This window comes from Sorex fumeus, unplaced genomic scaffold (assembly GCF_029834395.1).
Source record: "Sorex fumeus unplaced genomic scaffold, SorFum_2.1 ptg000063l, whole genome shotgun sequence".
Taxonomy (NCBI): domain Eukaryota; kingdom Metazoa; phylum Chordata; class Mammalia; order Eulipotyphla; family Soricidae; genus Sorex; species Sorex fumeus.
In genome coordinates this window covers 6,364,809-6,376,124 of record NW_026606120.1, presented here as the reverse complement: position 1 = coordinate 6,376,124, position 11,316 = coordinate 6,364,809, and the positions used below count along the sequence as shown (strand labels likewise).

General features: G+C 41.4%; 1 protein-coding gene across 1 annotated transcript; it reads left to right on the top strand.

Moving 5' to 3' along the window:
• The first annotated feature begins 1,645 nt into the window (after nucleotides 1-1,645).
• LOC130036077 (putative olfactory receptor 2I1) lies at nucleotides 1,646-10,770 on the top strand. The gene is made up of 2 exons (XM_056128049.1): nucleotides 1,646-1,665; nucleotides 9,849-10,770. The coding sequence occupies exons 1-2, from the start codon at nucleotides 1,646-1,648 to the stop codon at nucleotides 10,768-10,770; spliced, it is 942 nt and encodes a 313-aa protein (XP_055984024.1).
• The last annotated feature ends 546 nt before the right edge of the window (nucleotides 10,771-11,316 follow it).

The following is an 11,316-nucleotide window of genomic DNA, read 5'->3' as shown; positions in this document are numbered from 1 at the left end:
CATTATGGTACTGTGGGGAGGGCAGTGCATGGGGGGCGGTGGACAGAAAGAAAACCCTGATGAAGAAGCAACCATCAAAGCTCTTTTTGCTGAGAAGTTTTGGAGCTAAGGCGTGCATGTACCCAAATCCAGGAGGTCCAAAGGGTACCAGCTAAAAGAAATACAAATAGAAATACTCCAAGACACATCCTAAACAGAATGACCAAAACCATAGAAAAGATATAATACTGAAAGCAGCAATACCAAAGAAGAAAATTGCTTATAAAGGAGCATCCTTAAAATTCACAGTAGACTTATCTGATGAAACCCTCTGGGCCTAAAGACTGTGGTTGGATATAGTGAAATAATTCAATAAAATGAACACCTCACCAAGAACACCTCAGCAAGAATCTCATTCTCTCATTCAGATTTGAAGGAACAACATGCAACTTCACAGAAAAACAACTCAGGAACTTTGTAGACTCAAAAATCATTGTTACAAGAACAAAATGGGTTACTTTAAGATAAGACAAGCTCCACAAGTACACCAAACTCCTACGTGAAGATGGTACTAATCACCACACAGCTCCCAGAGAATTCTCCAGGCCCCATCCTGAGCCGATATCACAGGGAGGTCCCAGATGTGGTAGGTGCTGTCTCTCCGCCTTCTCCAGATGAAATCCCGGTGACCATGAGCTTCTACAAGCACAGCTCTGGCATGCGGGTACCAGGACTATTTCCTGATATTCAAAGTGATCAATGGAAAGCAAGTGATCTAGCATTTGTCCCTAAAAATCAGTCTTGAGTGGTGGTGGGAAAATCTGAGCAAAAAGACAATGCCCAACCAAAATACATCTGGACTGTGTATTTAACTATGGTGCTATGCCGCCCTGGGAGGGGAAGGGTAATGCAACAGTTATGTGTACCTAAGTTGAGAACTCACACTTAGAAAATCCTAAAGATGCTACAAAAATAGCTCTTGGAAACAATTGATTTGTATAGTAAAGTAGCAAATTACAATCAATACTCAAAACTCCATGACTTTCCTATATGCACATATCACTTGATTACTTGACATCCCGTTACTCATCGATTTGCTTGAGCGGACACAAGTAACATCTCCATTCGTCCCTGTTGCATGCTAGTATAGCCCAATGGCGTCTGCTAGCTCCAGGAACACAAAAGCCTCAAACCGATTGTTCAAGGTCTTGATGAAGAAGTCTGACCATCTCGTAGGTTGGCGGCGACATGATCTTTTGAAGTCCTGTGGAATCCAGTCGGTAATGGCTCTAGTCCAGCAGTCATCTCCAAACGTGTTACATGTCCAGCCCATCTGACTTTTGATGCCTTGGCAAACAAGACAGCATCCCTGATTCTTGATGGTCAACAGAGGTCGAAACTCTGAATTCTTTCTCTCACTTGAGTGAAGCAAGATACTCCAAGCATAGCTCTTTTGATTCCTCTTTGGGAGACCCAAATATCGTTCTCATCCTGTTTTTGTAGGCCCCAGATCTCTGAGGTGTATGTTAATGCAGGAGAAAGAGTGGAATCGAAGAGATGTGCCCGGAGCAGGAGTTTCTTTGTCCTCTTAGCTATTTTTCTGATGCTCTTGAAGTTCCAAGCCGCTCTCTTCCCTCTGTGCAACTCAGGTGCCAGGTCATTCATCATGTTGAGTTCTCAACCTAGGTACACATAACTGTTGCATTCGGAGATGTTCATTCCATTGAGAACGAATGGAACATCAGAATGAGTCCATTTCTCGTAAACTTTGTCTTTGTGAGATTCAGCTGCAGTCCAATCTTTCCACACTCACAGTCAAAGTCAGCCAGCATTTGTGCCACTTGGCTAATGTTTGGTATTATTAGAACGATGTCATCAGCGAAGTGGAGGTGGTGTAGTTGCCGACCGTCTAGCTTCACTCCCATTCCTTCCCATTCCAGTTGTCTCATGATGTTCTCGAGGGTGGCACTGAAGAGTTTCCATGAAATGTATCACCCTGCCCTCTCTTGACATGGATGATCACTTCCTTGTAGAATGGTGAGATCCTGGTAGTGAATCCATAATACAGTTCATGGAGGATCCTAATGTATTGAGTTTGAACACTCTGTTTGGCTAGGGCTTCGATGATGGCTTCAGTCTCTACAGAATCAAAGGCCTTCTATGCACATATTATATGCACATAATTAAAGAGAAAAAAGATATTTTTTAAAAACAACCCCATTTACAAATATGTGTCAGAAAATTGGTACCTTATGCCCAGGTAATGCGGGACTTTGTGACCTTGATCTCTGGGCTCAATGGGACCCGGGAGCAGAGATCCTCTGCCCATTTCCCCCAGTCTCTGGGCACCCAGGGGTCATGCCCATAAGCCACCTCCTGTTGGCACCAGATAATCTCGTCATGGGCCACCATCCAGATGACTCAACTACTTCTCCTGGAAGGGAGCATAACATGAGGCCCCCAGAGCCTTGCCACTGGACTCCACGCCAGGCTGTTTCACACTGTGTGCCCCAGAGAAGGGCGGGTGAGAGCCTTCCCCACCCCAAGGGACCTACCTCCAGCAGCCAATCGCTGCCACGCTCAAGGTAACTCCCCACATGCTCGGGACAAGCCTCACATATGTGTGAACATATTCCAGGACACATCATAAGACACTCCCTACCCATTCTCCAAAATTACCACACCATATTTGATGGGTTTCAGATAGTAGGCAACAAATCATAAAGGGAAATATATGTATACATATATACATATTTTCAGATATACATACCAAAGTTCACATCACCCAAATTTTAACAACATGTTAGTGATATCCTATAGAATGTCTTAATGGCTCCTGCCAAAATAGAACAATCTTCACACTGTTTCCTATATGAACACTTTTTTGTAAGCATGTTCAGCAGTTCTTCATAACAAGCAATACAAAATAGATTATTTCGGTTGCAGTTTGGGACAGGGCTTGGGGCTTGGGATGGAAACATCCCAAATTTAGTGGTGGAAAGGTATAATGGGGGTGGGATTGGTGTTTAAATATTAAATTTAATCAAATATTTTGAACTAACTCATAAAAATTTAATAAAAGAAAATCAAGTACCTTAAAATCAGCTAAAGAGCTGAAAGACCTATACAAAGAAAACTACAAAATACTACTTCAAAAGATAAACAAGGACACATAAAATGAAGAATACATCCTCTGCTCATGAATTAGGAGGACTACATTGTCAAAATGGTTATATCTCCAAAAGCATTATTTAGATACAATGCAGTCCCCATAAAGTTACCCAAGACATTTTTCAAAGAAACAGATCAAGCACTTCTGAAATTCATGTGTAACAATAAACCCCACAAATAGCTGAAACAATCCTTGGGGAAAAAAACATGTTGCCATCACCTTTCTCAACTTCAAACTCTACTACAAAGTGGTACTAATGAAAACAGCATGGTACTAGAATAAAGACAAATCTGCAGGTTAGTGGAAAAGAGCTGAATATCTTGACACAAACCCTGAAATATATAATCACTTAATCTTTGATAAAGGAGAAAAATACAAGGTGGACCAAGGAAAGCCGCTCTACAAGTGGCGGTGGGAAAACTGGGCAGCCACATGCAAACAAAAAAAGAAAGAAAGAAAGAAAAGAACTCAAATCTCTAATGCCAGGCACAAAAGTCAGATCAAAATGGATCACATACTTCAGTATCATATCTGAATCCATCAAGTACACGAAGGAAAACATAAGCAGAACGCACCCCCATGACATTGAAGCTAAAGGTATCTTCAAAGATGAAATACCACTAACCAAGCAAATTGAAGCAAAGATAAACAAATGGGTCTTATTAAACTAAGAAGCTTCTCTACCTCAAAAGAAATGAGACCAAGATATAAAGAGAGCCCATGGAATGGGAAAAAGCATTTACCCAATACCAGTCTGATAAAGGGTTAATGTCAAAGATATACAAGGCACTGGTAGAACTTTACAGGGAAAAAAAATCCAACCCCATCAAAAACTGGCCGGCAACTACACCACCTCCACTTCGCTGATGACATCGTTCTAATAACACATTAGCCAAGTGGCACAAATACTGGCCGACTTCGACTCTAAGTGTGGAAAGGTAGGACTGCAGTTGAATCTCACGAAGACAATGTTTATGGGAAACGAACTCATTCCTGACGTTCCATTCACTCTCCATGGAACAAACATCTCCAAATGCAACAGTTATGTGTACCTAGGTCGAGAACTCAACATGACAAATGACCTGGCACCTGAGTTGTGCAGGAGGAACAGAGTGGTGTGGGATACCTTCAAGAGCATCGAAGAAATAGCTAAGAGAACAAAGAACCTCCGGTTCCGGGCACATCTTTTGGACTCCATCGTTCTTCCTGCATTAACATATGCCTCAGAGACCTGGGCCCTACAAAAACAGTATGAGAATGCTATTCGGGTCTCCCAAAGAGAAATCAAAAGAGCTATGCTTAGAGTATCTTGCTTCACTCAAGTGAGAGAAGGAATCTGGAGTTCCGACCTCCGTTGACCATCAAGAATCAGGGATGTAGTCTCGTTTGCCAAGGCGTCAAAAATCAGATGGGCTGGACACATAATGCAATTTGGAGATGACCACTGGACTAGAGTTGTTATCCACTGGATTCCATGGGATGTCAAAAGATCGCATGGCCGCCCACCTATGAAGATCAGACTTCTTTATCAAGACCCTGAACGATCGGTTTGAGGCTCTTTGTGTTCCTGGAGTGAGCAGACATCACTGGGCTACACTAGCACGCGACAGGGATAAATGGAGATGTTACTGGCGCCCACTCGAGCAAATCGATGAGTAACGGGATGTCAAGAGATCAAGTGATCAAAAATCAAAGAAATGAACAGAAACTTCCTCAAAGATAAATACAAATGACCAAAAGGCACATGAAAATATGCACTACATTGCTCATTAGCAGGGAGATGCAAGTCAAAACAACAATATCATTTCACACTGCAGAGACTGGCACACGTCCAAAAGAACAAGTACAACCAGTGCTGGTGCAGAAGTGGGGAGAAAGTCAACATAGATAACAGAGTCTGCTAAGTGGGGACATGAAACCTAAGAGAAAACTAGAGTAACATTGACGTTTTGGTGTTGGATGGGGTGTAGCATTTTATCCCTGAAACATTATTATTACCAGTATTGTAAATTATGGTTCCAAAATGTTTCTGTAGCACTGTAGCACTGTCCTCCCTTTCTTCATCGATTTGCTTGAGCAGGCTCAGTAATGACTCCATTATGAGACTTGTTACTGTGTTTGGCATATCGAATATGTTAGAGGTAGCTTGACAGGCTTTGCCGCGGAGAAGATACTCTCGGTATCTCAGAGATACTGACTCTCCAAGAGGGATGGAGGAATCGAACCCGGATTGGCAGGGCCAGCCACGTGCAAGGCAAACGACCTATCACTGTGCTATCGCTCCAGCCCCCTAAGTGTTTCTAATTTTAATAAACAAATAAATAAATAAAATAATTATGTAGTAGTGGTTCTGGATAAAGAGAGCCATATACAAAAATCTTCAATGTATAAAGAGGTGCTAAGGAGGTAAGGAGGTAAACATAGCAAGAAGGAGGGGTAACAGGCAAAAGAAAATCAAAGCTACATTCAAAACTGAGGATTACTCTGTAAATCTATGAATCTATAATAAATAAGGGTTTTTCCATATTTTACAGATGATGACACTGAGGTTAAGTGACTAGTTTAAGATCTCCCCATCAGAGAATGAAATTATAGGATAAAAATTACAAGGAGAGGAAAGTGTTACCCTGCCTCTAAATATTTCCATGATACGCTATGCTAAAAAGAACCCTTCCCTCTAGAATTCTCTCTTCCTCACCCTCAGAGTAATCCACTTGGACACTATACAAACTGCTAATTATAAGAGTGGAACATAGATTCCCCAGAGCTCCACCCTCTGGAGTTGATTCTAGTTGATTTCCCTGTTTACTCTCTCATGAGGATCGAACACTCTACCTCTTTCTCTATAACTCCTACTGCCTTTTACAATCAGGAAGAATATTTCTGTTACTACCAACAACTAATTTTGATTGCAACTACCAATAGGCTCAAACTTTTACCTTTCCTTTTCTCCATTACAGAGCTGTCCAGGATTAGACATCATCACCTCAGCCTGAATCTCTATGCTTCACAAGACTTAGGTGGTTTCTTGTCTGAATACATTCTATTCCTTCCTCTGCTGACAAGCAAGATATCACCTATTCTACATCTTCCTATTAAGATACCCAACTCTGATATCAAACACTCAATCCAGAAACCAAAAGATTGGGGGTTTCTTTCATCTCTCCTATTGCTATTTTAAATCTAGAGAATCCAGAACCAAAAGACCAACATCTAATTGGGAAAGTGAAGATCTCAATGTCAGTACCAGAGAACAAGGCATGAAGGTAGGCATGTTATTATTATATTGCCCTAAGTAAACGGGCTACATTCTAGAATACCAGATGAGGTGTAAGTAGAACATATTTTAAACGGGCTACATTCTAGAATACCAGATGAGGTCTAAGTAGAACATATTTATAATAAATTATCTTCTGGAAGTTTTTAAAGTATTATGAATGTGTACACATCTATCAGTTTGTGTGAAAGAAATTATGGAGTGTGTATATCTGTGTGAACCATATAAATATTTCTGTGTAAATGTAGTAAAGATGTTGCCTGAACAACTTAATTATTTGTGTGCCTGTTTCAATATGGAATTTTGGGGATAATTTAAAGTTTCCTGTCTTGTGCAGTATTTAATTAACTCAAAATTAGAAATTGTGATCTTTTATAGCTATTACCTTTAAAATATAATGGCATCTCTTGTACTTTACTACAATATGACCCCATATTATACAATTAACTGGAAATAAATGTCGAATTTTGTATGTACTTTTTAATATAAAATTTTACTAGCTTTTTACATTAAAAGTTTTTTAATACATATTAAGGCACTGTGATTTACAAAGTTATTCCTAATTAAGTTTTAGGCATACAATATTCTAGTACCAATCCACCACCACCAGTGTCAACTTCCCTCCACCAATATATGTTCCTATTTTCTTTTTTTTTTAATTTTGGGGCCATACCCAGCAGTGCTCAGGAGTCACTCCTGGTTCTGCACTCAGGAATTAACTTCTGGAAGTGCTCAGGAAACCATATGGGCTGCCAGGGATTAAACCCCAGTTGACCATATGCAAGGCAAACATTCTACCCACAATACTCCAGCCCTGTGTATGTATTTTTATTCTTCTTAGGATCTGGTATATTAGAGTTTGGTTTATAAATAAAGAATATTCTATTTAAGAATTAGATATTTAGATTGAAACCATGCATTAACAAATTGTGTGACCTTGGAGAACTTATTTCACTTGAATTATCTTACTCTATAAAATAAGAATATTAGCTAATTCTCCAGTGAATATAGAACAAAGTTAGTACATGAAAGTGGACATATATTTACATGTAAGTTCTGGCAGTACCTAAGTATAGGAAGCATTAAAATCTTTTTTTCCCGGACTTAGGCTGGAGATATAGTACAGGGGTTTAGATGTTTGCACATGGACATCCCTAGTTTAATCCTCTGCACACATTTAAGAGTGATTCCTGAGTTACAGTGTATAGTTTCCAGCAAACCCCCAAAACAAAAAAGAAAACACATTTTCTTATTTTTGCAACAGAGATAACAGTTAGCAATTATTGAATACCTACTAGGTATTCAATAAGTCAGGTACTGATCAGTGAATTTTCTGTGTTTAACCAACATTATTAACTCATTTTCATATGAGGAAACTGGGGCATAAACTGATTAAAAAAAATGCCAAAGTTGCTCAACTGGGAAATGATAGACCCAAGATTTTAACTCAACATCTAACTCTCTAACCCATGTTCCTAATCACAACTCAGTACTTTTTTTGCTTAATAAGTATAAATTCAGTAATAATTAATATAGTAATGAGAAGATTAAAGCCTGATAAATTTAAAAGTTCAGTTTTTAAAATTAATATGAAGTTTAAACAAGTTATCTATATGATGAGTCTTGTCAGGAAACATGCAATAGAACAGTTTCTATATAACTTTATTGATTATTTCAACCATAAATGCGTTCTGTACCATTGGGAAATTTGGCTCATCATCAGTCTCAGAGTTAAAAGACTTCTGTTTCAACTTTCATTTGTTTTAAAAGTATTTATTCAGATGACAATGCTAGAAATTTGAGGTTATCTAGTTTAATCTCTTCAGTCTACACATGAACAAAACCCTGAGAGAAAAGAAGTGACTTCCCACCATAAAATAATTAGTCAAAGACAATTAGACCTGGTGTGACCCACCCTCCTGACACTTAATTTAAATTAAAAAGTCTTCTTTCCTCTGCCCAGATGATTATTTCAAGGTTGAGCCATGTGAATCAATTCATATGGCTCATGATTACCTCACTAGACAATAAGCACTATGAGGCATGGACTTTGGAAACCATATGGAAGAGAGATTTACCATCCATCAGAAGTCGATAATCAGGGCTGGAGCAATAGTACAGTGGGGACGGTATTTGCCTTGAACTCTACCAATCCTAATTCCATCTCTGGCATCATATATGTTTCCCTGAGCACTGCCAGGAGTAATTTCTGAGTGCAGAGCCAGGAGCCAGAAGTAGCCCCTGAGCATTGCCAGGAATGACCCAAAAAGAAAAACAAAAAAAGAAAGTCAATAATCAGCAGTATGATGGGTTGTATTTTAAAAACTAGAGTAAATAAAACAATGTCATGATTCTGATCAACCAAGTATTTTTTATATCAAACCCAAAGTAACTATACTATCTTTAAACACTACACACTTTTAAAGGAGTAGGAGGGAGGCTCAAACTCAAACCTGTCTCCATATAGCTAAAGAGCTATAATATCCATGGGAAGAAAACCAACCTTTTACTTTGGACCTAGGAATACAACAGAACTAAGGAAGCAACAGAAGAGCACAAATTTGAAACTACATAGAACTGGTTAGAATCCAGGGCCAGGGTGAAAGTAAGGACTTTGCCTTGACTTAATCTCTGGCATCTGATATGGTCCCCCAAGCATTATCAGGAGTGATTTGTGAGTGCAGTCAGGAATAACCCCTGAGCACTGCTGAGTGTGGCCCAAAAACCAAAGGAAAACCAGAATTGATTATATTCCCCATGCAATCATGCTGGCGGGATACTTTAGCCATTTTTATTTTCGGGGGGGGGGGGGGTTCACACTGGCGTTGCACAGGGTTTACTCCTGGCTCATGCACTCAGGAATTACTCCTGGCGATGCTTGGGGGACCATATGGGATGCTGGGAATCGAATCAGGTCAGCCATGTGCAAGGCAAATTCCCTACCCGTTGTACTGCTCCAGCCGCAGTTTAGCCTTTCTGACCTCAAGTTTGTTCATCTATGAAATGAGAGCATTGCAGCATGTGCAACACTTGCCTGTTATGCTGCCAGTGAGCATTAGATCCTCCAGGCCACATATGATCCCCCCAAAAAAACAGGAATGACACCTGAGCACAGAGCCAGGAATAAACCCTGAGTGTAGCCTGGTGTAGTCTAAAAACCAAATCAAAACAAACAAAACAAGAATATTTTACCTTCCTCATAGAGTCTCATAAACGATATGCAGTAAGGTACATTCAATTATGATGATATTCCCAAAGTGTTGATTTTTAATTAGACTATAATCCGTACATAAGCACTTGTAATATTCCTATTCCTCCCCAGCTCACCCCCACATGCCCTGCTTTTTGTAAGGATTAATAACCATCTACATTTTATCCTTCCAAACATTTTGGGAGTTTTCCTCCTCAGGCCAATCACAGCACAGAGGAGCACTTCCTCCTTCTGGGTTTCGCTGACTATCCCTCCCTGCAGCCTGTTCTCTTCGCTCTTGTCCTCTTCTGCTACCTCCTGACCCTGATCGGCAACTCCGCTCTAATGCTGCTGGCTATACGCGACCCGCGCCTGCACACGCCCATGTACTACTTCCTCTGCCACCTGGCTCTGGTGGATGCGGGTTTCACCACCAGCGTGGTACCGCCGCTGCTGGTCACCCTTCGTGGCCAGGCACTGTGGCTGGACCGCAGAGGCTGCATGGCCCAGCTGTACACGTCTCTGGCGCTGGGTTCGGCCGAGTGCGTCCTCCTGGCAGTGATGGCTCTGGACCGCGCGGCCGCAGTGTGCCGTCCACTGCGCTACGCAGGGCTCGCCTCGCCGCACCTGTGCCGCGCGCTGGCCGCTGCCGCCTGGCTAGGCGGCCTCACCAACTCGGCAGCACAAACAGCGCTCCTGGCCACAAGGCCACTATGTACGCCCTACCAATTGGACCACTTCATCTGTGAGCTGCCAGCTCTGCTCAAGCTGGTCTGTGGCTACGGCCGAGACACCATCGAGCGCCAGATGTTCGCCGCCCGCGTTGTCATTCTTCTGGTACCATCTTCTGTCATCCTGGCATCCTATGGGGCCGTAGGCCGCGCCATATGGGGTATGCGTACCAGCGGAGGGAGGAGAAAAGCATTGGGGACCTGTGGGTCCCACCTCACAGCGGTCTGCCTGTTCTATGGCTCAGCCATCTACACCTACCTGCAGCCTACCCATAGCTACAACCAGGGCCGGGGCAAGTTTGTTTCACTATTCTACACTGTTGTTACCCCGTCCCTTAACCCACTTATCTACACCCTCAGAAATAAGGAAGTGAAGGGGGCAGCACGAAGGTTCCTGGAAAGAAGGAAAACTGGACAGTGAGTCAGTGGGGAAAAGAAGGGCGTAGTATTATCTCAAGCCGCAGGATGAAAACATCCATTGCAAAAACTGTCAGCCTTTATATTGTATACTGTATGAGAACTGCAAGAATGGATCTCAGGGAGAGGGAGATTTTTTTCTCCCATCAGAAAATTTTAGAGTATTTAAGAAAAAAATCCCTGTAACTTCTATGTATTGGCTTTAAAGGGAAGACATGTGGGGGCATGGGGAAGGTCATCTGACTTTCTACTAAACTGAGAAAGAGAGAAAACATGATTCAGAGAATCAAATCCTTTTCCATCTTCAAAGGATATGCAACCACCGCATATTCACATGTGAGATGATACTTAATTTTCCGTCTCCTCTAGTCTGATGGAAGAGTTGATGAAAGATCCCATGTGTCTGCAATCAGATATTCTCATATTGAAAAGAAAACCATAAATTCTACCCCATAGGACACTCTATCCAGAAAAAGAAACATGTGCTCTTCTCTTGGGAAATCAATCCAACCTGATGCTCATCTAGCCAGATGATACTGCCATTACAAAG